The 27,163-nt window shown below is 40.1% G+C and overlaps 1 protein-coding gene across 2 annotated transcripts; it reads left to right on the top strand.

The window, feature by feature from the left end:
- ACBD5 (acyl-CoA binding domain containing 5) lies at positions 1–26,826 on the top strand. Of its 2 annotated transcripts, none has more exons than XM_021389050.1 (13): positions 1–160; positions 411–533; positions 1,526–1,646; positions 2,954–3,026; positions 6,246–6,357; positions 14,617–14,754; positions 15,634–15,834; positions 16,799–16,905; positions 18,762–19,038; positions 19,933–20,132; positions 21,752–21,802; positions 22,086–22,195; positions 24,842–26,826. In XM_021389050.1, exons 2-13 carry the CDS (start codon positions 458–460, stop codon positions 24,852–24,854), a joined length of 1,479 nt encoding a protein of 492 aa, XP_021244725.1. In that variant the 5' UTR covers positions 1–160; positions 411–457; the 3' UTR covers positions 24,855–26,826. The 2 variants fall into 2 exon arrangements, with proteins under 2 accessions (XP_021244725.1, XP_021244726.1); XM_021389051.1 differs by having other exon boundaries at positions 22,086–22,201.

The following is a 27,163-nucleotide window of genomic DNA, read 5'->3' as shown; positions in this document are numbered from 1 at the left end:
CCGGGCCAGCCGGTCGCGGTGCCGTGCGGCCAGGCCTCGGAGCCGGGCGGTGGCGAACTACGTTTCCCAGCGAGCCCCGGAAGGCCCCGGGGCGGTGCGATGGGAGGGGAAGGGTGCTGCCGTGGGAGACATAACATGGGCGCCTGACGGCGGGAGGAAGGTAGGGGTGGGCTGTCGGTCGCGTTGGGGGGCCGCGCTCGTTCTGCAAGGCGAGGCCGGGCTGCTCTGTGTGTGTTGCGCCGCGCCGCGCCGCGCCGCGCCGCAGGGGGAGCGCTGGGAAGCGGGGCGGGCCCCGGGCACCCGCTGCCGCCGGGGGGCGGTGGGGTGGCGGCCCGGTGCCTCGCTGCCCCTTCCCGTGCTGCGGGCGGCACGGCGGGGGAGGCTGACCTGCTCCCGCTCCGCCGACACAGCCCGGCACGGCGGCTGAGCGGGAGGCGGCGAAGGACGGGACGAGGAGATGGCGGAGACCGGCTCCGTGCACGCCACCCGGTTCGAGGCGGCCGTGAAGGTGATCCAGAGCCTGCCCAAAAATGGTGAGTGCGGCCTGGGGACGGCGGGGCGGGCGCGGTCGGCTGGGGTCTGCGCGGCGGCGGCGCGGGGAGCGGGGCCCCGTCCTGTCTAAGACGCCGGTTCGGCACCTTCCGAACTCGGGACAGAAGTTCCTCCTGCAGGAGGGGTCTGCAGCTCCCTACCGACCCGCAGCTCTGGGCGGGGAAAGCTGGGGAAGGGCCTTCTTCAGATCCTGACTTGGTTTGACGGCTTGGGAGCTGGTGTCATGGGTTTCCTCTGCTGAGTGTTAACGAAACGACAGAGACAAAAATCAAAATGTGTCCTTTTGGTTACTGTGATAAGTAAAGCTGGGTTTGTCGGGAACTGGGATTAAAGGTCGTTGCTGACATCCCTTAATGACAAAAATCCAGCTCCAGAATATTTGATTTAAAGGAGTGAGTATGAATTTTTTCTGCCAGTTATTGCAGTTTTGTTTTTACATTTCCTACCTCTACAAATGTTTGTTCTGAAGAAGAGTGAACAAAAGGAGGAAGAGCGAGTGAAGCTGTAATTGGAAGTCCTGTCAAATAACGAGTAAACAGAAACGCTGCGGAAGGAGTTGTTGTTTTAGATTCTGGAGTCTTTTGGTAGATTACTGCTTTCCATGTGAAAATGACCCATGACATACTTGGTTACTGGAAGTGGAATCTGCCCCTTTAAACTAAGTGAAAGGAGCCTTGCGCTTTGTTACTTATTACTCTTTTTGCTAATTGTGGATTCTGACGTTAGAAGCAGTAAAGGTTATAGTCCCTTTTTTTTAATCTGCAGCTTGCTCTCTGTTTGTAAAGTAAATATTGTCAGTGAGGCTGACTCGAGGTAGATGAAGGGAAGATGTTTTTCACTGACTTTAACTGCACTGCTGTGAATGAGGCCAGAATAAACTGCAGGCTATTTTCTGACAGAAATAATAAGCTTGCAAAATACTTGCTAATATACTTGATTACATTTTAATTGTATTTTAAAATGCTTTCACTAGGTTCATTCCAGCCAACGAATGAAATGATGCTGAAGTTCTATAGCTTTTATAAGCAGGCAACGCAAGGACCCTGTAACATTCCAAGACCTGGATTTTGGGATCCTATTGGTAGATATAAATGGTAACTTTTCATGACTTTTTTATGCTTGGGTGGACATATTAACAAGAGTAGTTCTTAGAGGAATAATTTATTTCTCTCTTTTCTTTTTTAATCTCTGATACTTGATTTGTTTTCCTTCTTGAGTTTCTCCCTCAGATGATTTTTTTGAGCTGTTATAAACCATCATGATATCTCTGCAGTGTATGTCCACATCGTAGAACAAAACTTGGCGGTCTGCACACTGTGATGTAGAATAGTGTCTAGAATTCTTCCTTCTTACATTATATTATATAATGTGAGCATGGAGTAAATAGTTGCTCACTGAAAGCTTTTGATACAGCTTCAAGCTCTTGAGGAGAAGTCTAGTTTGTGCCTGGATTATTTGCTCTGTGGCAGGACTTGCTGCTGACAGTATTTTGGCAATTTACAAGCGCTGTGAAGATCTGTTTGAAAACCCATATGAAGGCTCCTCTCATTAAGTTATTATAATAGTTGCTTTTCAGGAAAAATTATTATTGCTGTCTCTGTGGTCAGGGTCTTCTTGGGATCTGTGAACTGGGGAGAAGGTATGTTTTTATGATTGGGACAGTAAGCTCCCACTCATCTGGCTGTTTGTGGCTGAAATGTGATCCCACAGCCTTGGGGTTTTGCTGTAAGTGGGACGAGTAGCCTGATAAAAGGTAAGGATAGTGTCAAACCAAGTGCAGTACTGGGTAAGGAAATGCTTAATTCCAGCCTGTGTTCTGGCAGATTCTTTCTGCAATGCTAAATAGTTTGATTGACATTTTCTGTCTTGCAGAACTGGTGAGGTGGGTATTTTCATGAGTAACTGTGGTGGTAGCTGGGGGCAATGATAAAATTATTTGCCTATTAGACAGGTGTATCTTTCCTTTGTTGCTAAACTCAGATGTGAGGTACAACACACTTTTATTGCAGCCTATTCTGACTTACTGACATTACTAGGTATTTGTAGGTGCCAGATAAGTATTAGGCATTATTTTTTTTCTGTTGTAGAGGGCCTTAAGTCAGTCAAAAGGGAAGTGTGTGTTTTTCATAATATCTGGACTTACAAACAACTTTACTGGTTGGTTAGTGAGGAACTGCTTAGTCCCCAGGCTGTTCATTTTGTTTCTTTGTGTATGTTCCACTATTTTAACTATCCTAGCAAATTACAAACTTGGACTTAACAGCAATTTGCATTTTTTTAATTTTTACATTTTACTTGTATGAGAGCAACTTTGAGCATTATGTAACTGACCTATTTAAGTCCAGGCTAAAAAATCCTTTGGGCCTTCCAGTCTCTGAAGATGTGTGACTTTCTTTCCTAGGGATGCTTGGAGTGCCCTGGGAGATATGTCCAAAGAAGAAGCCATGATAGCTTACGTTGAAGAAATGAAAAAGGTAAATTTATTAACAAGTGGAAGGTATCTTTTAGAAAAAATATTCCATGAGCTAAACTAGGAAATGTGAAGGGATTCTCAATGAATGCTGTCAGAGCTCCAAATGAATTCTTCCTTATATGAGCTGTTACACTTGAGTACTATGCTGTTTGGCCCGTGGGACAAATAAAATTCTGTCGTTTCCTTTAAAGCTACTGAATTTGGGTTGGTTTGGGGGAAATACAAAAGTTCCAGTTGATGTGAAGCTTAAGTGACAGAGGTAAAGAAGTACTGAAGCATTAACTAAGGTAAATGTTCGGAATTAAGGTTTCTTGTCTTTTACTGCCTAACCCTTTGCTCTGCAGTCGTTTACACTGTATCTACTTTAGGTAGCCCTTCCAGTTTAAGTATATTTTTTCTTTTTTTTAACTGTCATTCTGGATGAAGATATATCTGTAACTTATTATAATGAGGTTAGCATCAAGGAGAGGAAAATCTAAGTTTTACTCTGAATGCACTTGCTTTTCTCTTAGGACAGTATCTTAATTGTCTTAAATGTCTGCTGGAATACTTGGCATGTTTGATGGTATAGCAAAAAACCTTTACTTGGTAAGGAGCTGGAATTCAACTACTTCTTTTTTTCTACCTGTAATTTCGATTATTTTGTTCTTGTTGGCACTGCTGTTGCTGCTTTAAAATGAAAAATGTGAAGCAAACAATGTAATTCCGCCACACCTCCAGAAAACAAAGGAGGCCCTATGTTATTCATCTTAGTTCAGTAAATTAAAAAAAATTAAACTGTTGCACTAAATTGTAACAGTTTCTTTTGAATTCAGACCACCAGATTTAGTGCTTCCTTTCAAACCTTAGTTTTGAAATGTATTGACACATCAGTAGTGTACCTGCTGTTTTCAATGTGGTAGTTGATTTGTCAGGATGCTAAAAATTAGGTGAAGTTGTGTAGTGCGTTGCACCAAACAAACACCCTAGAAAGTCTCCTATGAGGAAGCCTGCTTACTTGACCCAAATGAAGCACAAATATTCTGCCTCTGTAGAGATCACGTGTAAGGATTGGAGAGCAAATGACTTCTTGTCTCATTCAGCTTTGAAACCAGGGATCTGTTTACCCTGCATTGCTGCTGCTTCAGCTCTCACACTTGAAATGCTGGCTTCAGCTTTTGCAGGCTGATTTGTTCTACTTGAAACGTCAGTAGAAGTGAGTTTCAGGTAGATCCCCTGGGCTGCTCTATAAGCACGTACCGCGCTAATCTCCATGGTGTTATTGCATGGGCTCTTTTGCTGCTGCATAGTTATCCATGGTCAGGGTGGGAGGTAATGTTTGGATACTGATGTAACTCTGCATAAGAGTATACTGTTGCCATATTTCTCCTCCCTCCCCCTCTGTGGGGCATAATCCTAATGCTCGTGTTTGGGCTGGATGTGTCTGCTGACCCATTCACAACATTAATGTTATTGTAGACTTGTTTGATGACTTTGGTTATTTATTTTCCCTTCCCTTGTGTGGTAGTGTTGAAAACTGCAGTTGTTGGGTAAGGGGTCTGGGTGAGATGTTGAGGTGCTGGGTGGGCATCTAGCATCTTAGTCCCTGCTAAGATGAATCTGAGCTCGGGTGCATTTTGTTTAAGGTAAATATCTCTTCCAAGTCACATTTCTGAAACTTTTATGTTGTAATACTGTTTAGATTAATTTATTTATATGATAAAGAAATTATTGTATTACATATTGAGTAATGGCTTGAGTAAGTGCATCACTATGGTGTTTTTAATTTAAAACAAGGATCTTCATATATGAATTTTCTGACATCCAAAGGAAACAGTAGTTTAGAATTCATTTGTCTTGCCTGTTTTCTTCTTTTTCTTTTTTTCTTTCGTAAAAGCTGTTGGCTTATGGTTTAGATGACAAATGTAAATACCTACTAAGTACAAGTGTGTTGCTGTAGAGAGGGTTCTTATTTCTATCAATGCTGGGTGGGTTTTTTTTGTTGTTTCTTTCTTGTTTTTAAGAAAAAGAAACCTTTCCTGCTACTGGTTCATTTCTAGCTCCATATCTGAGCACTGAGCATTTCCCACTTACAAATATAGAATGAATTATGTACACTAAATAGGTCAGAAGCATCAGTGAAACTGCAGTTCTGCAGTTTGATAGGATCCTTGTCTCCTTGTGTATTTGACTGATATGCAAGTGGCTTGTTACCTGCCAGCCTGACCCATAAAGGAGTGCTGTAGCTTTGGCTTCTGCTGAGTGATGTGCTTGGTGCTTTTATGTGATATGCATGCTCTGTGGCAACTTGTTCCTCCAATCTGTTTCTGTCCATTGCCCTTCTAAAGGAGGACGTGTACCATAGATGGCAGTTTGCTTTTACCCGAGTCTTTCGGTACAGTTACTTTTCTTCATCCTCATTTTTTTTTTTTTTGAAAAAAAAAAAAAAAAAAGTAATGACCAGTGAAAAACTTCTCAAAATGATTTAAACTAGAATGGTATAAAAATATCTAAAACTTATTACACTAGATTACTGAAACACCTTCTGTTTGTTTTAGATTTAAAACTTAGTATTCTTCTCAGATGATTAAAGGTGTTGGTTCAGTAAGTTAAAATGAAGAACTTTTTGTCTAAGTAAAAGCTCCAAATACTCTAAGAGCAGAACTTGACCAGTTTGCTCTTTGTGTCTTTACACTGTCCCAGTTTTGCTGTATTCCGGGTTTTTTGGGTTCAGATGGACCTGGGAGAGTACTCTTGGTCTGTACCTTAGGTTCCACTGTAGACAGCAGGGTCTGACAAACCAGAAGAATCCTCTGGCAAATAAGTCTTTCGGTTTTATTTTCTTTGTGGAGAGGTAGTCTGTAAAAGTAAATCACATCAGATAACAGCAGCCCGGTGAACTTTGAGTTGGTTTACTTTGAAATTGCTGAAATAATGGATTCCAAAGTCTGCTAACACTTTGCTAATGCTGTCCTTTAGTGGTGGCAAATGCATGAGCTCTCCCATCTTTTCTTCATCCAGGAAAAGTTAATAAAGCTAATTAGGATTCTTGTATGGTAAGTTAGGTTTGGTTTATGATGTTGTGGTTTTTTTTTTTAATAAATAAATTGCAATAATGTATTAAGAGATGCCGTGAAGTATGACTGAGTTGTCAATGGCTGACAGTTTGTAAAGTTAGTTGAAATGGATGAATCATTGAAATGCTGTTTCATGAGGTACTTCATATTTTGGACTTGTGCAGATACTTGAGAGTATGCCAATGACGGACAAAGTTGAAGAATTACTACAAGTAATAGGCCCGTTCTATGAAATAGTAGAAGATAAAAAGAACAGAGGATCTGGCCTAACCTCAGGTTCGGACAAATACCTTCCTTTGTACTATTAATAATCACAACTCCAGCTTTTGGGGGGGGGAGGTGCTTGTTTTCTGTAAGTGATTTTAAAGCTAAATGTTGCATCTTTCTGTTCATTCTCTCTACTATATGGCAGTTCGAATGGAGAAAGTATCTAAATACTTGGAAGGTAGGAATAAGAAATTATGGATAAGTCCATCTCTTCCATTGTTTTGGTGCTGTAGTAATTTTCTGCTAACGCTTGTGACTTCTGGGTTTGCCACCTCATTAGGCTGAAATTTTATTTCTATTTTGAGGTAAAAAACAAAATTAGGCCTGGGAAGCTGTGTGTCTGATCTTTAGCTCCATGCTCTCTGAGCTGCTGCAGGAAAAATCTTCCTCAAGAAAGAGATGTATTTAAAGCCAAATCTAGCTCTTGCCTATTCATTTATAAAAGGAATGACTGTTAAAAATGTGTACTGCTACATGGTAATGCAGCTTTGTCATCTGATCTGAATTTTATTTAAAAAAAAAAAACAAAACTTCCCCAGTCAAAACCCATGGCATTGTTAATCACGGTTTCATAACACCTTCAGAATATAAGATGAGATTGTGAAACTTTCAGGTTAAGCTTTCTGAGACTCAAATTTACAAGGGCAAAAATCTTTTTAAGCACTTCACATTTCTGACAAGTGGCAAACCTGGCGGTGTCATAGCTGTATAAAAGTCAATGTGGTGCTTTTATTTAGCAATGCCATTGTGAAAATGTTTTGATAATAGTTTTTATGTTACAGGTTATGTGCTTGTAAGGTTGTAATATAAGCCTTGGTCATTTTAATCTGTCTTAATTTCAGTTAAAACTGTTGAAATGCAGAAAGAGAACTTGTAACAGATCTAAAAACCAAACCATTGCACAAATGAATTTGATGTGTTTAAGAAGTAGCAATGACTGGTAAAGTTTCCTTTTGTATGTGGGTCTTTTCCTCTTCTTAAGCGAACAGAGTTTTGATTTGGTTTTGGCACGGAGTCTCAGAGGAAGGTAAATAGTTATTCATTCTGTTTGAGTAAAGGTAATGGTTGAGGTTTTTAAATGGCCACTTTGAAACTGTATTTTTTTTTTTCTTAACTACAATTGTGCATGCTTCATGTCTGGAATTTAATGAGCTTGCCTGACAGCTGGATTGATAGGCAAGATTGTAAGAGTATCAGTAGATTCAGGTCAGTCAGCTGTGTAATAAGGACTTACACTTGGTGTCTGTGGCAGAGTGCCACAAGCGGCTTATTTTAAAAAGAAAAACAAACAAACAAAAAGACTCAGGAAGAAAAAGAATCACAGAAGTTCAAAGATAATTATCCAAAATTTTTTAACCAAAACAGGTATAGTTCAGAGATGCAGCTTTAAACACAAGGCAATGTAAGTAAAATTAACACAGAATAGCAAACTTCAACTTTGTCCTGTTCTGCTGTTGTTGCAATAAATTTAGTGATGTGTGATAATCCACAGACAACTTAAATCTATAACATCTAATTCTGTCACACTAAGACAAAATTTTTGTAGAATTCCATTGTTTTATGGTAGAACTTTCCATTTACATTTAAGATTTTGAAATCCTTTCTTCAGTACTCTTACTGTTTCCCTGATGAAAAGTGAAGCTGGAAATAATCAGTATTGTTCATAGTGCAGGTCTTAAAATATTTCATAGAAATATGGCAGCACGATTACGTTCACTTTCCCAGATCCATGCTAAGGAGTTAAACTGCTCTGCCCAAGTTTGTTTTGAAGTGGTTAGACACTGGTGACAGTACTCTTAAAAACTGATGCATTGTTATTTTTGATTGTGTTAGTTCTTTCAGTCTCCTCTCCCCCTACTCTGTGTAGCTTCTGTTTTGGAAGCTGTTTTTATTTATTTATTTATTTATTTATTTTTAAGGGACAGGCAATTCTTATGTCCTGGAAAGCGGGCCCCTTCTCTTTGTCCCTTTTTTTTGTATTGTACTCTGCTCTCTTTTGGCCCATTCTGAATGAAGGTTTGCCTTTTGCTTTTCCATCAGGCTTTTATCTGTGTGAAAATGACTGTCCATCTATGTAAGAATTGCATGCCACTTCCTAAAAAGTATATCATCAGTGAAGTATACCATTTTGCTTTAACATCTGCTACCAGACAATGTGTGTCTGATGCATTATTGTCTCCAGCAGATTGGCCTCTCAACAGAAGTGTAGCCTTTTAAAATTCAATTTCTACTCCTTGTGGTTTCATTGTTAATGTTAAATGCAAACCATTGAAATGCTGTGTTTGAGTCAACAGAGCTTGTGGCTCACCTTAGTGAACAGCCCTGAGGCCTCACATGCCAGCATTAAAATACCAGGTGGCAGCTAAGACAAACTTGCCTAATTTATGTGTTACGATCCCCAGATTTGGTGTGCTGTGCCTTACATCTGGGAAATCAGAAGAGGAGTTGAGGAGGGGGAACAGTTTTGTCTGGTAGGCTACATAGGTCTGAGGAATATTTCAAGAGTATGTACCCTGGACAGTGTTTTGAAAGCTCAGACTGCAGCTGAGAAGCCAAGGTTCTCCAGAGAAAAGTTTTTGACAGGTAGGAAGTATTTTAGAGGAAAAAAAAAAAAAAAACACTGACAAATTCAGGTACGTAAAATACAAGACATCAGAGAAGAAGCTGGACCCTTATCTGTCTTAGGGCTACCGAAGAGAACAGGTAATTTTTGCAATGTTACAGAAGGACCCTTCTGTCTGTAGCTAGAGGAAGAGGAGAGGAATATTGGGAAAGGTGGGGACAGGTCACCTTTCCTGCCAGGGATGCTGTTGCTTTAGAAGAGCAGCCTTAACTTCTTGTACTTGCTAATTAATTAACAAGAAATCTGATGTCCAGCCCACTGCTAAAAAAGACTAGCACTTCAAAACACAGTTATATCACTGAATCTCACTAAATAAAGCTGACCCTCTGCCTTTATGCTGAGCAGAGGTGTTCCTTGTAAACCTTTGTGAACACTAAAGGTTGCCTTCCACAATGACACTGTGGAGATCGGAAAGTTTCAGCGTTGTAATACTTCAGTCATCCTGCTGTTTTTCTCCTGAGCCCTTTGCTCCCAGGTGTATTGGAACTGCTGTAATTGCAACTGTAATAAGCTCTGTTGAAGCAAAATATCTCATACTCCTACTGCCAGCGAGGCTACTTTGGGACAGTGTTGATTGCAGTGCATTTTTTTTTTTTTTTGCCCATACAGGGCACCACTTCAATAGCACCTTGTGTGAGTGGCAGAAGTTGCAGGCAGATACAGTTATTGAACAGTTGCTTGGATGGGAGAGCTAGGCTTAACAGGCAATATTCACTGAGGTATGCATGCAGTTAGAGCAAGTGAGTACATCCATTCCAGCACTTCTAGTTCGGGACGCACTCTGAGGTGCATTAAAGCAGGGCACGTGTGGGGCAGGAGAAACTGGTGGGTGGGTGAGAGAGGTTTTTCAAGTTCTGAGCTCTAAACTTTCTTTCCAGTTCTCATCTCCTTTGATAAGCTAACAGCTGTAATCAAGGTTCTGTCTAGATATTAGGAAACACTTCTTTGTTGTGTTGATGACAAAGTGCTGGCACTGATATCCCATAGAGGTTGTGGAGTCACCTCTTTGGAGATCCTCAAAATCCTGGACGTGGTCCCAGGCACTTTGTTCCAGGTGGCTCTGCTTGAGCAGGGGTTGGAAGAGGTGGACCTAGAGGTCCCTGGCTAACCTCAGCCATTCTGAGATTCTGTGAAGGCTACAGATCATATTCAGTGAGGCTGGTGTGGGTCTTATTTTTGTATCTATCTCAGCATTTTAGCAGTTTACTTCCAAAAGCATCTTGTACAAGGCAAACCTGGCTGTATTATGTTTCTTTCTGGAACTGAGTCACCAGTAATAGTTTTTGTGCCCAGTGAGCATGGGTTAGTGTTTTATGCATGACTTTGTTATAAGAAAAATAATTACTTTAATCAAAGTCTCAAAGATGTGTGGAAAAGCCATCAATTATCTGTGAGACTGTGTTTAATATGGGCCTTGTAAAAGGCTGTCACTGTTCAGTTGCTAAGAGTAGGTTGTGGGGGCACACAATCTTGATGTTATTTCCTGTGTATTTTTTCTTGTACAGGGCAAAACAATTTTTGATTAAAATTACATTCCTGTTGACTGGACCCAGAAATAGGTTTTTCTGTTGCTTTCAAGCACAACTCAGTTTTCTTTATGGGATTTTGATGCATTTCCTGGGACAGATGTATGTTATTATATTAGTGTGTACTTATGTATCATCACATTAGTACATAAAACTCCTCTCTACTTCTTACACGACAAAAAAATTCCAAATATTGTCTGTATCTCTTCCACACAGAAGAGAACATAGCAAGTCCTGCTCATTCTCCCAGAGGAATGTAGTGCCTGACATGGGGACATCCTGGATCCTGGAATGATCACAGTTATTAAAAGTTAATATAAAATCTGAGAAGCAGCTGTTTTTCATGTTCATTCTTACGCATGATCACTTTCTAAGGTGTTGACAGTAAGTTGGCAAAGCCTCGATCCACTGTTCTCACTGCACATGCACCATGTAACTGACCTGCATGTGCTCATGGCCCTGTATTCTGGATGTCTGGTGTCTTATTACATGAAACTGCCTGCCGTTGTTGGGATTGCCTGCAGGTCAGCTGCTGTCCTTACTGAGCTGCAAACTGTCCAAAAATACAAGCAGGTTGTCTCTACTGGCAGAAGTCCAAGCACAGAAAGAAGAAAACCGTGTATATGTCAATCCAAGTAAAACTCAATAGCCTTATTTTTATGTGGAAAGTGCCCTGAAAATTCAGGGGAATAGGTACGAGTGATATGAATGGAGAAGAACTCCACTGATACTGAACAGAAGAAAAACGTAAAGGTCCAGAATGATTAAGTCAGTAATCCTCAGTGCATTCTTGCAAGGTAATAGTATGTCGAAGAAGCTGCTCTTAATATTTGTTTATTTATCCACAAATTGTTTTGGTGTCTGTAAATGGTGAATAAAGACATGACTATTGTTGATTATTTTGTTTATTGAAATAAAGTGGCATCTCTTTTTATGTAACAGCTTGAGTAGCACATAAGCAGAGGGAGGAATGTGGACAAAACAGGGCTGCTGTGGTCATCTGGAGTAAATTAAAGAAAAAGGGGAGGCATTTTTCATAGGCTGTTTTATAGACTGCTCAAATAGGCTTTTGGTTGGAAGGCCATTATGGAAGGACAAGTATCAGAAGGATTTGCAAAGCATAGCTAAACCCTGAAATGTACTCCTTCCCCCATGGTAAAGGATCACTCCTTACAGTAATACAGTATGGGAATGCATCAGTTTCAAAAAGAAGGTGGAGGTTTGTGATGGTGGAGGTGATTGAGAAGTGGCAGAACATAGTTGCATAAACTTGGAATTGAAACAGGAAGCCTATGTGGATCAGCTACAAGCATGCAACGCTGGGTTATAACGAAAGAAAAGGATTCTAGTTACCTGATTATCAAAGTAACTTTCTACAGCATTTATATATACAGGTCTACGGGGACTTGATACCCAAATTTGGACAGAGCATTAGTTGACTTAAACACAGTAGTACAAAGAAGTCCGTATGTAAGGTGCTATAAGTAAAAGTCATAGAAATAATCTTTTAGTAGCTAACATTTTGCTTCTATCAAGCTGATAGAGTTATTCATATTAAAAGATGCATTCCTCGGGGAACAACTACTGACCTGCCCTGAGGCTATGGAAGTTGCTACTAGTTGGCTCTGATTAGGCTTTGGTGCTCTCACCCCATAGAAGTAGAAGCAACCGGGGATGGACCTGGTGAGAGTAACATTGTAGGGATTCTGAGGAAAAGGACAAAATCAAGCATGGTATTTCAGTGAGGCCTGTGAGCATGTGCTGTGTTCTTCAGAGCCAGCATCAAAGCTGTGTCTCTTTGTGGTCTTTAGGAGCGCTGTTGCTAAGAGTAACCTTGTGGAAGAAATATGATCCTGAGGGATTTTGTTTTTCAGGTGTTTCATGGCATACTGCTACTACTCCTTATACTTTTATTCGGTTCTACCTTTCTATTAGATTGGAGTTAAATACAAGGAAAAAAAGCTTTTTTACAATAACGGTGATGAGGCACTGGCACAGGGTGCCCAGAGAGGTGGTGGATGCTCTGTCCCTGGAGACGCTCAAGGTCAGGCTGGACGGGGCTCTGAGCACCTGATCCAGTGTAGGTGTCCCTGTTCGTTGCTGGAGGGTTGGGCCAGATGGCCTTTAAAGGTCCTTTCCAACTCAAACCATTCTATGATTCTATTTGAATAGGTGTAATGTAGCACTCAGAAGTTTCCCCAAATTAATAATCTCCTTGCTGAAATAGAGTACCAAGAAAACATTTGAATGTTCAACAGCATTCTCTTCAAAAACAAAAAAAGTAAATCTTAGAAAATATGTTGGTGGTATGGTTGGGGCTTTTTACAGTGTCTTGGGCAGGATGAGGAGGTTTACAGGTTTTTAATCAGCTGCCTCTATGGCCCAATGTGTCCCCATGTCTTGTTTTTCCCATTTACTCCCACGAGCGGGTAAGGCGCTTGCGTGTTTGTTCCCCACCCTGTTTTTATTTCAGTGGGGAGGGTGATGCCTGCTTCTCCATTGCCAATGAGCTGTCACTGTGCTTACTGCTTGTGCTGCAGAGGATGTAGCTGTTACGTTGTCCTTCTCGTACTGTTTGTTCCCTGATAAACATCTCTAGAATTGAGATTCACAGTACGTGAAACATGCTTATGAGAAATAAACAGGGAATACGATGGGAATCTCCTGTGAAAGTCATTTTTTTTGCAAATACAGTTTTTGCAGGAATAATAGAACGACTTTGTGATTGCTTATATTCTTGTGGTCTACAAAAGAGATGATAACCTTTCCAGTTGCTTTTCAGATAAAAGTTTGATTAAATCAATCCAAAATGGTGATGCAGGGTGCCCATTGAGTGCTTAATTCACAGTAAGACTGAGGTGAACAGGATATTTAACGAACTCATTATATCTAAATAAAAGCTTTTTTTTTTTTTTTTAAGCAGTATGGGTAAGCTTGGAAACTAAAGGATGGTGGGAAGGCAAATCATTTCTTCATTGCAAGATTAAAGTAGAAAACGCTTAGCTCTACATGCAGCAAAGAAAGTAGCAGAGCTGGTTTGGCAACTTGGGTATAATTGGATATTATTTTGCTCTTTAATGTTAAGCCTAATTAATTTAAGACTTGACATTAATTAATCTTTCAAGATTCCATCATGGGAATGTGCAAGTTATGCAGACGGAGTGCTGTGATGACAATTAAAGCAGACAGAATCCAGCCTTGTGGTCAACGTGTAAAGTGTGGGAGTGTCTAGTAATTGTGTCCACTTTATACCTTCATCACTCTCTGCTAATGTACAAGGTTTATATCATCAGTATGTATTTATATTTTTTTCAGAAGGTTGTAGAAAAGGCACTTAAGTTCTCCTTTTTATATTTTTAGGAATCTTTACCTTGCAATACTAAATTATTGTATTGAGTAAATTATGAACCTTGAAGCAATCGCAGATATAGAAAACAAAGGCTTAGCAGTTATTTTTTTCAGTATTTGTTTTATACATGTATATATATATTTATGTCATTAGACAAGCAAACAATTGCACGATGTGTATTTATTACACCATCTTTTTCACTGAACTTGGAGTGTTTACTTCCATGTGCACTTTGCCAGATAAATATTTGTGTACATTTTGTTATCGTGTTTTGTTTAAACCACTGTGGAAAAAGATTGATAGAACTTTTCCCTTCCAAAGAATCCAGCTGCTCACATAATTGAATAGAATGCTTCAGAGTTTGCAATTTTGAAACATTTCAGCCCCAGAGGGAAATTCTATGGAAATACTGACTTTGGGATTCAAACAAAATGGCCATATCAGTCCTAGATAAAATGTTACTGTAGCTGTACCAGAACTGTGGATAGTAGTCTCGGTCAGAGATTTTGTGGTGAAAGTAACGTGTAATGTGCTCTTTTTTCAGTAGGCTTCCTCAGAATCATTCATGAGTAGTCAGGCATTCTGTGGTAAACCACAAAAGACAAACATTAAAATAATTAAGGAAGAGCATATGGAAATAAAACTGGCATTCGTTGATTTTCTTTTAATATGGAAATGCGTTTGTGGAGTGGTCGTCTGATATTTCTGGGGGAGCTGTATGTTGGTTTCTTTTAAAATACTTATTTTTTCCTCATTGAATGTTTTCTCAGACCTTAGTAACGTCATGAATTCCACTCCAAATATAAAGGCTGTGAATGGAAAAGCTGAAAGTAGTGATAGTGGAGCAGAATCAGAAGAAGAAGGTCTTCGTGAAGAAGAAGAAAGAGAACTACAGCAAAATGTGAAGGGTATGTTTTCTACACTTTGACCAATGTCTCTTGGAAACACTTAAGAAAACACTTCTTCACTGTGCAAGTGATGAAGCAGTGGCACAGGTTGCTCAGAGAGGCTGTATCTCCTTAGAGATACTCAAAAGCTACCTGGGCACACTCATGGGCACCCTGATCTGGGTGTCCCTGCTTGAGCAGGGGTTGGGCCAGATGGAACCAGAGGTTCCTGCCAACCTCAGACATGCTGTGATTCTTCCAAAGTTTTTTCGTTTCTTTTCTTAACTGTATAACTATCAGAAAATCCCAAAGGATTGTGAATGCTGTACTTGTTGTACTGCCATACATTTTTTGATTCTGCTAGAAAGTTATGTCAGGGTGTTATCTAAGAATTGATAGAATATCATGTATTGTTTTCCTTTTTGTTGCCAATGTTGCTTGTAACAGCTGTTAATAATGGTAGAATTGAAAATCACATTTCTTCAGAGAAAGTAAAACAGAAATTGCAATGGCATTCATTTAGGGGGCTCATAAAGAGTTTTGAATAGTACCAGTGTCGAATGAAAACCAAATGAAATTACACATTTAGAATTCTATGCAGTTCTTTTTCCCTCCAAGGACATTAGGATAATTATTTAATTTATCAGAGGGACATATGGTGGAATTGCTTAGTTATGTTTTAAACATCACCTGCTCTTTATGCAAATTAAACTGTTATATTGATACTTTTTACAGTAACAGAACAATCCCTGCAAATGTGAATCTAGGAGCATTTTTGTATTTTGTTCTGCATATATGTTTTACATGTAGACCATTAGAAAGTTATCTCCTTTAAGAACTGTTTTTCTAGCTATTATATAGTTGGATTTCTATTTGCAAAGTTTTCCTGTTTTTTTACAGAATGTAAGAGTCTGAAAACAGAATCATTAGCTGCTAAGGATTTGGAAAATATTGTTGCTAATGACTGTTACAAGGACAGCTTTATCCCAGATATACAGAATGGCATCCAGACCAAATCTGCCCTGAATGGCTTGAATGTGGAGGAAGAAATAAAGAAGACAGAGCCAAGCCAAGAAGTAGCTAACAACTGTGCTCACCAAGGTATTCTCCTTGCAAGATCAAGTGTTAATCTGCATATTTTCTTCTTGGAAATCTTAATCCTGGGTTTCAGAAATGAGAAGTGGTGTCTTCCAGTAGTACAGATGTGAAGAAAGAATACTAAGAAATTAAATCAATTTTTAGCAGTTTAAAATAAGGTGCTTTTTTAACATCTTTTACAGAAAGAAGGGTAAATTCAGAGGGAGGTCAAATATTCAGAAATGCAGTTATCTTTTAAAAACACTGTATTATCTATGTGTATACTATTTGTATTTGAAAGCTGATCTGCCATTAAATGAAAATCATTCAGATCTGTATTTATCATTCCCAAAGGTGGAAAATATTGTGAATGCCAGCATGGAAAATTAACTGAATCTACCAATTTAAAATCAATAACTTTGTACAAAACTACTTTATACTGGGATTGTAAAGGAGAGTGGAATGAACAGACAAAAATTACAATGTTTGTCTTAGAACATAGAAATATCAGTTGGTCTCTCCTCACTGGTGACAGGTGACAGGACAAGGGGAAATGGCCTCAAGTTGCACCAGGGGAGGCTTAGGTTGGATATCAGGAAAAACTTATTTCCAGAAAGGGTTGTTAAGCACTGGAACAGGCTCCCCAGGGAGGTGGTTGAGTCATCTTCCCTGAATGTGTTTAAAAACCATTTGGATGTGGTGCTCAGGGACATGATTTAGCGGTGGGTTGTTAGTTAGGGTAGTGTGGTTAGGTTGCAGTTGGACTTGGTGATCCTGAAGGTCTTTTCCAACCTGAGCAATTCTGTGATTCTGTGATGTTCGGTTTTCCTTTAGCAAACATTTTGTATAATTCCTATATTAATAGGATGACAGTAGTAGATGAAAGGGGCATGAATTGAAGCTCACCTAGATATTTTAACTGGTTGCTTTACTCGCCAAGATTGGCTCACATTTACAAAGCATGTTTGCATACCTCCTTTAAATACAGTTGCAGATGAGGAGAACACTGAAGAGGTCTCAGGAACTCAGCACTTAACCAGTGATTCAGACAGTGAAGTTTATTGTGACTCGATGGAGCAACTTGGACTAGAAGAGGTAAGGGCTTAGTATTCCTATATGTAGTTTGAAGCTGATATGCCTATTTTTAAATAGGTTCCCATCTGTTAGGTGAATCTGGACATACAGAGGTGAATGAAATAACACATACATACCTTTCTCTTATTTGGACTATCATTTTGTGTTCTTTTTATTGTCAGTTGTTTACAGCTTGGTTAATACTGGTCTAACAGCCTCTACATTTTTGCCCTCCGAGAATTTAGGTGAGGGAAAACAATCAAAACCAACAGCTCATAGAAACAACCATCAAAAACAACAGTATGAAGAAAGTAAGGGTTGTATCCACAGATTAATTCTGAGTCTAATAATGTATGGAAGGACCAGAATTCAGCTGTCCCTCAGCATCAGGAAGTATCTTTGTAACTGTGTGGATTTTTGCTCTCTTTTTCTGGCCCGATAATTGCTGCATTTATTTCTTAGAATAAATAAGCCTAAGAATAAGCCTAAGCAGCTGGCCTGTAGGCTAGTGAAAGAAAGTGGCTTAGATTAGAGAAGTGGGAGATGATGGTGATTTGTGGGTGGTCTTGCACTCTCTTCAGCCATAACATACATCTTTGACTTCCATGTAAAAGGTGGGCACCAACTGTACTGGCTTAGTTAGCACTGAACTGTTGCTTGTATTAAGTGCGGTCTTAGTTGAATTTCTGTCTTGGCCCTCTTTCAGAGATCCCGTTTAAGTGTAGACTTGGTAGAGTCCAACACCTAGATTCCCGATTCAGGGGAGGAGTATGTGAGTAGTGCAGGGGACCAGAAAGACCCGCAAGCACTGCAGTATTGCATTGTTTTCTTACCCGTCTGTTTCCTGAGGATTTAGAGAGTTCCTTTTAGCAAATCAGAATTCTGTGCAGCAGCGAAACCTATTGTGAAAGCTGATTTCTAGAAGTGCTGCAAGCTGTCTTTTGTGTAGGTTGTCTCCCAGTTGTCTTGTGTATTGTTTAAACTTGTTTGAGGTCCTTTAATTGGACTGGGTGGATAGGTATCAGTTTCCCAACTTGAATGGGAAAAGTTTTAGTTCAGGTAGACGTATATAGAAATACATGTAGAAATATAACTACAGACAGGTTAAAGCTAGGAAACATTCACTGAACTTAAATATTGCAAAAGACCTTTTTCATGGAGTTACTATCCAGCTAGCTAAACTCCTCAGTCTGCTTCAGCATGTAATTGTGCTAATACTTTGTCCTTTCACTGAACAAGGGGTGCTTGTAGCACCTTAAGGCAATCCTCTTGCAGAACAAACATGTAATTGTGACCCAGTCAATGTTCATCTCATCTATTTTTAATGTCTTAGTACAGTATCACAGATTTTGAATGAAAAACTTGGTAGAATTTACTTTTATTTGTGAAAAATACAGGGTGCAGTCAAGCAATTTTGAACAGGTTGATAATAAATACTGTGATTTGTTTGCTGTACATGTAAGCATTGCTAGCCTAAGGTTGCTAATAGCACATGGCTTTTGACAGCCTGGTTCACCAGTTAGTTTAGGGCACTTCTTCACTGTCTAGGAGGCAAAGCCAAGGGAAAACTGAATATTCTGAGATCTTCTGAAGGTTCAATGAGTATTATTGTATGCTGAAAATGTCCAAAGTAATTCCAAGTAGTTCGCTGTTTTGAGAATATTTGCCTCAAATGAATGTCTAACGTTTTCAATTTGGAAAGTATGTTTGGGCAACAGTAAGCACATTCTGTAGCAAAACAAATATTCCTGTTAAAACTCTTAATGCAGAGCAAGCTACTTTTCTTTCAAGTGAAAGAAAAGATGTTGCTTCTTCCTTTTTATTGGTTAACTGTTACATTTTACAGACTTTAATCACTTGGTAATGTTAATTTTTAGCCCTTGGAGACGATCACATCAGCTAAAGGATCCTTAAAGCGTTCGTCCCATTTCTTGGATGTAGATCACCATCTTCTATTAGAAAATACTGATCTTCCAAGGCATGCTTGCACAGCTGCTGGGAATCTGCAGCTTGGAAATGCTGTAGAAGGAGCAGTTCAAGAAAAAGGTGAAGTCAAGTGTGGAGGAGAAGATGGCAAAGCCAGTAATGGGGCCCCTCACAAAGAGAAGAAAGATGGAGAAAAAGCAGATTTCTATGGTGTCAGAAGAGGGAGAGGTACTGTGTGCACAGCTTTTGTCTTTCCTACACTGCTCATGGCTGTAAATGATGGGAGACTGAGAAGCACGGGTCAGCCTTGTCCAGTAAGACAGTCACGCTGTACAGTGCCTCTGTCCTTCACAGTAAAAATAGATAATAAAATGTTAATTCCAGTGAGTAGTGATCAGTTCTGTGTTCAGATTATTTATTTCATTCATAATAAGCACTACAGAATAACTTTACTGTGTTATGGAGATTTTTAATAAGCATATTGGTTGTTTCAGTTTTGGCTTACCTTAAAATCCAGCTGCTGTTTGTAGCACCTACCCTTCTGGAAGTGTAATCTTCAAAACTCAACTGTGCACGCGAAGCATTTCTTTACAAGTTGTGCATTTATTTTTAAATGCATGTGCATTTATACCTCTACAGTGTCTTATTTGAAACCAGGAAACATCTTGGAAAAGTATCTATTACACATTGTTTTCTACATAATTGCAGTATTAGCCACAGCTTTCATTTATGCTGGTGCTATCTGTTATGGTTCTTAAAACTTAATGATTCTGAATCACTTAATAGTCCAGTGTTCAATGTATTGGACCTCTGTTCTTTTTATTCCACGACGCTTCTAATACTGTCACTTAGGAGCAGCACCATATTCCACTTATCAGTTCTGTAAAGTCGGTTATCTGTGTGTAGTTAAGGGAATATGATACCTGAAGGTGCTGTTACATTGAGACTCTAGGGAAACATCTCAGACGCCGCTGCAGTAACCTCCCAGTGCTTTTGAACTGCCCGAATGTAGCACTCAGCTGGGGAGGAAGAACACTGAACAAGTGTTCAAACCAAACGTTTTCAATAGATGTGGCAACCCCTTCTGTGTTTTAAGCATCTGTTTTTTCCCTCCCAACACAGGGCACAGACTTCAGCCTCTAGGTGACGGTTCGCAAGGTGGGCAGATGGGCAGTGGAGGGGATGGAGAGCGCTGGGGATCAGACAGAGGTCCCCGGGGCAGCCTCAATGAACAGATTGCGGTGGTGCTGATGCGGCTGCAAGAAGACATGCAGAATGTCCTGCAGAGGTTGCATGTGCTGGAGGCAGCTACAGCATCACAGGTATACACTGAAGTAATTTGATTACATTTTTCTTAAATCTCCCTGGATATCTTTATGCTTTCAGATTAAAACAACGTTTTCTTAAGCTGTAAATAAATTTCAGTTATATTCTCTAGTTTGTTTCAACTTAAAATTTCTTTTAGTTACCTAATCTCAGGAACACAGTTCAGGACTATTGTACCTGTGAACAAAACCATGTGTATTAACTTAGATATTAAGCATACATTATTTTGCTCATTTCTGTTATACAGCAAAGCTCAGCCTTCCTTATCAATATGCATTAACCACAGAATATCTATGCTGTGACTGTGGGTAGTAGTAATACCTGATTCCATATGTCTTTGTCAGTAGATTTCAATGTATTTTCAAGGAAATGAGATTATCTTAATTTCCCAGATTGGTAAATGTTTGCAGGCAGAACTTCTGAGTCCATTACTCAGCTAGCAAATTGGTTCTTCCTAGCATTCTTTTCCTTCAAAGTAATCCAACTCTCTTGGAGTTTCACATAAAGTACAGGACAGGCGAAAGAAGTCTTAAGCAAGTGTAGATATTTGTTCATGTAGTGTTTCTTTTTCTTTCCATTTCAGTGGAAATACTGCTTCACTTAGTAGTGTATACAGGAGGAGGGAATCTGCTGTGAATATAGTTCAACCAGCAATCAGAAATACTTGGTTCTCTTTGTCGTGTTGATGTTTGATCTACCTGAGCATTGTGGAGCCGTGTCAGCAGCGTCCTATGAGATGCACATACTCCAAGTCTAAGGCAGCCAGGGAAGAGGATTTCTTAAAACTGTAATCGTGCTTCAGCAAAGCTGTTCAAGAATCTGGTGTTTGGATACAGATGAATTTTATTTTATTTTTTTTACCAAAGCAGTATATGAAGAACTAGTAAAAGATTTTGCTCCAGCAGTTCATGCTGTGCTTTCATTTTCTGAGGAGCAACAGGGTCAAGAAGCTTCTGGTTCACACATTCATTAGGAAAGACCTAGAAAGCTGACTTCTTCGTTCCTGTGAAAGCACCACAACAGTATGTGGGAAAAGGCTTAGAATGTTTCTGGTACTTCTCATTTTCTGTATTGCCTATAAAATTTTGGATGGATTCTGTTATACTGTTAGACATGCCTGTAGCTATAGCTCAGGGCATACTGAATGCTTCTTGCCCTTTATACAGACAAGTGTTTAAATACTTTGTTGTGCAAGTTATCCTGCTGGGACTCTGGATTCATCTCTGGATTGCAGCTGCTGGATCTGGACCAGAGATGACGAAGTTGCAGTGACAGCGTGGGCAGGGGGAGCCTTGAAAAACTGTGGAGAGGTTCAGTCAGTGATACTGATTCATATTTTAACACACAGAAATGTGATAAAAATGCTCTGAAGTTTAATGGAAGCATGAGAGGTTAAGCTGGAAACCAAGTGGTGGAAGGCGGGTTGCACTTCACTCTTTAACAATGTCAAGGAAAAGCTTCCTTTCCTTTTAAGTACTGTTCCACAAATTGTCATACAAGCAGACTGCAAAGCTGCCATAAGATGAAGAACTAAATATTCTCATTTTGTGAAGCAGAAATATTATAATTGCCATTTTCTTTTTGACACTTACCAGTCCTTTCTTTGTATTTAAAGGCAAGATCTGCAACACTACAGTCAAATGGTCGGCACGCCTCCTCTGTTAAGGTAAATACTGTCTTTTCCGTTTGCAAAAAGCAGCGTGAAAGGATGAGATGAATATTTTATATCTAGCTTTCTTCATATGTGCTTTTCAAGTTGTCTCTTCCTTGACTAAGAGATAAGAATAATTCGTGCCTGAAAAAATTATTTGATAATCTTTTATTTTTTTTCTGGTCTTACAGGCTTTTCTGCCTTGGTATCATAGCATTTGAAGCATTTGTGAAGTACACATGTGGTGTTGTATATGCGCATGCAGGTTGCTGACTAGACTCTTTTCTGTTTTCCTTAGAAACCATCATGGTGGCCCTTTGAGATTTCTCCTGGTATTTTAGCTTTTGCTATTGTATGGCCATTTATTGCCCAGTGGTTGGTGCACGTATATCTTCAAAGAAAGCGAAGGTAAAGGTGTGCATTCAATGGGTCGTATATACTTTCCTCCATCTGTTGATGATCACTATGAAGTATGTTATTTAGACATAAAAAACAGCCTTCACACATATGAATAATGCAAGGCTATGCATCTTTGGCAGGGTATCTGAACCATGAATTCTGTATCAGAACAGGCAGCTTGATAGGTCCTGTTTCCTTAAGTTCTTTGCTTCGGAACATCTTGCTTAATGTTTTCTTTTCTGTATCAGGGACTCCTAGCTCTGACAATAGAAAGCTAAAGCAGATTGTACAGTAGAGTCTGTGGTATGGTGATCTCAGGAAGGTGTGTAGTTTATTCCCCAAAACCCAAGGCAAATGCTCAACAAGAGATGCTGAAAGCTAGGAATGCCTTCCATTAGCTGGGACTTCTAGGAAGAGACACGAGGAGAAAATGTCTCAGTGTAAGAGACAGTTGGTTGATTTGACTCTATGTAGTATGCTCAGTAGAGGCAACTTAGGTTAAATTCATGAAGTGATACAGAAGAATAATTTCAGAGTATACATAAGTAGTTAAGGCTGGATACCTTGGAGGTGTGTCCATGACATTCTGTGTCCCAATCACTTCCAATATCCTCTTGAGCCATTTTCTTGCTAGACTCCCTCCTCACCCTATGCCATGAGAAAATTATTTCCTGTCAAATACTTCACAGAGTCTTATGTCACCTGTTTCTTATTGAACATTTAATACGAACTTGCAAGGGTATTTTTGTAATGTCTACTTTGACTTCCTTTAGATGAAGGACAGTTATACTCTCATCTTACCTTTTTCTCAACTTTTTAATCATTAGAATATCAAGTTAATGTTTCCTAGTTACTACATACTTAAACCATGTGCCTGGCTTGGTTAATTTTGTGTGCTCTTACCTTTTACTCCTAAGCTTTTTATTTTCTGTCAGTCTGCAGAGAGCCTGCAGATGTGTAGACCTTACTAGAATGAGCTTAAATTGTAACTTCTTAATTATTGAAAGTTTTCCTGGCATAGTTGTCTCTTGCATGGTAAATCACAGGATCGCGGCGTGGCTGAGGCAGGCTGAGTCCCCTGGGTCTGCCTCGCCCAGCCCTGTTCAAGCAAGGACACCCATAGCAGGGTGCCCAGGCCCACATCCAGGCTGCTTCTGAAGATCTCCAAGGAGGACACCTCACTGCCTCTGGGCGGCCTGTGCCAGAGCTACGTCACCCTGACAGTGACAGGGTGTATCCTGGTGTTTGGACGGAATGTCCCGTTTCAGTTTACGCCTTGTCCTGGCATTGGGCACCACTGATGTGAGCCTGGCTCCATCCTCTTGGCATCGTCCCTTCAGATCTCCCCTGAGCCTCCTCTTTTCCAGGCTGAACAGTCTCGGCTCTTTCAGCCTTTCCTCATAGAAGAGATGCTCCAGTCCTTTTCTCTTCCGTTTGTGAAGAAATATTCCTGCTTTTTCTGCATCACGTTTCCATCGGGAGTTTCATCTCCTTTAGCTAAGGAGAGGAGGTTGATCAGTGCACTCGGAGATGAAATCAAAGAGGATTTCTTCTCTGTTGTCACAGTGCCAGTTTCAGCTTGTACTCTTCGAAGGTGTGTAAGCTTTTAGGCAGTAGTTGTATACACAGTGCATATATTGACCGTATTGTATACATTTGGTTTTAAAATACATATGCTGTCCTAGAGCAGACACCAGGGGTCTCTGCTACTCTGTGAAGTAACTCAGCATTAAACTATGGAGCAGATTCCATGGAAGGGGTGGTGAGAAGGCCTTTTCCAGCCTGCATGAGCTTCCTGCCTAGCTCCTGCCCCTGGGGACGGCTATCTCAGCTTGCTCACAGCACTTGGAAAACAGCTCATGACTGTGAAGCGCTGATGTGGTCTGGCGCTGTCACTCTCCTTTACCACAAGCTCTTCTCCCATACTCTAGGAGCCAACAGTAATTAATTTAACCTGCAGGTCAGAATCCTTAGTGGTATTTTATATACCTTGCTGTAAGTTCTGCCAGTTCTGTCAAATTGCAGATTGTTCGCTAACTTAAGCAGGCATCCATAGAGGGCCACAAAAATGAAGCAAGGGGTGGAACTTCTTCCCTACAAGAGCTGGGGCTGTTCAGCCTGGAGAAGAGAAGGCTCTGGGTGCACCTGAGAGCGGCCTGTCAGTATCTGAACGGGGGCTGTAAGAAAGAAGGGGACAGACTCTTTAGTAGGGTCTGTTGTGATAGGACAAGGGGAAATGGTTTCAAACTTAAAGAGGGAGATGTAGATTGGATATAAGGGAGAAGTTTTTTTACAGTACGGGTGGTGAGGCACTGGCACAGGGTGCCCAGAGCGGTGGTGGATTCCCCGTCCCTGCAAGACACTCAAGGTCAGGCTGGATGGGGCTCTGAGCACCTGATCTAGTGTAGATGTCCCTGTTCATTGCAGGGGAGTTGGACCAGATGGCCTTTAAGGAAGGATCCTTTCCAACTCAAACAATTCTATGATTCTATGAATCCAAGGCAAATTTTCAGGTATCTTGAAGCAGTGTTGCATTTGAAAGGACTAGTAATCTTTCCTTCATATGTAGCCTTAATCAATGTATGTATTTAGACAAATGAAAAAAATGTGTCATGTGATGGTACACTAACCTAACTTATTTGTTTCACCTTCTAGAAAGCTGAACTGAGAATTTATGACGTTGTTTAAGACTGCTAGGAGAAGGTGGCCCTGGGAAGTGAAGGAATTCTGAATTCTTAAGAGAACCTCAGGATTTGGGATGATGTTCCTTCTGTTATAGTAATATTTGTACTACCTTTGAGCTGAACATTTAAGGACTAACACCACTGATACTTGAATGATTTGCTGCTCCTAGGTTACAAATAAAATTTAATAATTTCATCCTTAAAACCACATGAACATTAATTGTTTTGGAACCTGGTTGTGGATGGGCCTTTAGGAATTTCTAGTCTTGCTGATGCCAGATAACAGAGAAAATATCATCTTTGTAAAAGAAAAAGCAAAAAATACGTAGATCTGTCACTTTAATATAGAAATAAGGTTACAATGAAAATATCCCTACCTGTTTTTCCACAGGTTTACGTACTACGAGATGAAAGCACTAATGAAGTATGACTTAATACATTGTAAGCTGTTGGAAAAATACAGGATAGCTCTTAGGAATTCATCTGGTTTTTTCTGCTGCTAAACCGGTGTGGGACAAATTTCCTTGTAAACTGTTCAGAAGTGAAGTGGGAAGCTTCACTTATCCTTCAAGATTGTAAGTGAGATTCTTGAATTGGTAAATATCCTGGAAGTTAGAGCCCACAGTAACAGAGGGACTGTGAAACGTGCATTTGTAAGTAGGTGCGATCCCTCCAAAGCAAGGGATCCATCTAAAAAGGCTGCACCTTATATTTTTAACGTTGATTGATAGCTATATTCTTGTTGGCAGCAGCTTGTTTTAACTGAAACCCATACTTGAGGCACCAGGTGCTTTGAAGAAGAAAGCAAGCTCGCTCTGTAAGTGTATTTGTCTCTGACACCTGACAGAGCTCTGTGCATTGCAAGTTTTGTTAGTTTATGTCAAATTAAAATAAGAGCTCCTCTATCCCTAATCTGTTGTGCACTCTTCCCCACTCGCACTAGGAAAAATATTAGCTTTGCTATTCCTTTCTCTCCTATCCTTCTCATTTCTTACAAAACAAAACTTAAGCTAATTTTGGTGCCGACTCTTTTTCTTTCACAGAGTATTTATTAACCAGGGTACAGCTAGAGTTGTGCATATGTAGGTAGGTAAATGCGTATGTCAGTCTTAATTTCTGGGAAATGGAAGTGCACTAAAATTAATTAGACAGAAAACAAAGACACTTGTTCGCTATAAAAAGTTAAGTCATCTCATGACCTGCGCTTAAGAGTTGAATCTTAGAAATGTCACCATGTTCTTGATGCACTTGCATTCTCCATCCACACTAAATATGACAAGTAACTCTGAGGAAAGCTACCTTCCACCCTTCCCAGAAATCTTTTATAGTTTGAAAAGCATTTTTCATACAGGCTATATTGTAAAAAACGTAATCACAGAATTCAGTGTTTGTCTTACTGGGGCAATTTTAATCATGTTTTAAGTCCTTTTTTTCCTTTTTTTTTTTTAAAAAAAAAAAAGAATTATTTTTCCCTCTTCTGATTTTCTTACTGTAAAGCTGAATTATAAAATAAAACGATCAGAACATCCTTGAAGACTGCTGTAACGATCAGGTTCCATCTGCCAGAGGTCAGTTTTGGCATGAGATGTACCGAAAACTCAGGTCTGAACAAATCTTATGCTGGAAGGGAAGTTCTACTGTGACCTGAAGCCACTGTGCCTGTAGCTTAAAGTCCTTCGAGTGATTAATTTAACATAAAACAACAGAAAAAATTATACAGGAAGAACACTCTAGCTTGAAGGTCACTTCCACCACACCCGCCCCTGGCAGGATGGAGCACCGTGGAGTGCCTCTCCCAGCTGCTAACCATGTCCCATGCAGGGGGCTCACTTTTAGAGATGGTACAGACATTCCCAAAGGTACCTAACCGTTAACTTCCCACTGAAATAAATGTAGGCATGTGTTATCTGTGTTATTTATTAATGTTTCAATAAATCAATCCTTTAATATTTTGTATTTAATCTTGCACTTTCTTCACGTTTAGTAAATGCAGCGTGGTGGGTGCTTTGGCTGTACAGAACTCGTGGGCTGCAGGCTGAAGCAGCCTCAACATAAAGGCTGTAACACAAAGCAACGCAGCTGCTACAGCTGCTCACCAGTGCCTCAAACTGCCCGTGACTGGAGCCTAGTAGAACTTGAACAAGTTTCTGGTTAGCTGCTATCTCATCTTGAAGGAAAATCACTGTTGTCATTTACCAGAGTACAAAGAGAGACTAGTGCTAACTTCAAGAAAGCATTGTAAGGAGAGCGGTGGTGCTGAGAACTGGCATTCCCTGTTCCACGTGGGGCTCCC

The sequence above is a fragment of the Numida meleagris genome, chromosome 2 (assembly GCF_002078875.1).
Source record: "Numida meleagris isolate 19003 breed g44 Domestic line chromosome 2, NumMel1.0, whole genome shotgun sequence".
In the NCBI taxonomy this organism is placed as follows: Eukaryota; Metazoa; Chordata; class Aves; order Galliformes; family Numididae; genus Numida; species Numida meleagris.
Note: the sequence above shows the minus strand (reverse complement) of the source record. Positions and strands in the feature narration are given on the sequence as shown.

Excerpts from the sequence above, each read along its gene's own strand:
- ACBD5 (XM_021389050.1), top strand. The coding sequence starts at position 458 with ATGGCGGAGACCGGCTCCGTGCACGCCACCCGGTTCGAGGCGGCCGTG. Across the intron at positions 534-1,525 it reads CCAGAGCCTGCCCAAAAATG|GTTCATTCCAGCCAACGAAT; the intron begins GTGAGTGCGGCC and ends TGCTTTCACTAG. Across the intron at positions 19,039-19,932 it reads TGGTGTCAGAAGAGGGAGAG|GGCACAGACTTCAGCCTCTA; the intron begins GTACTGTGTGCA and ends CTCCCAACACAG.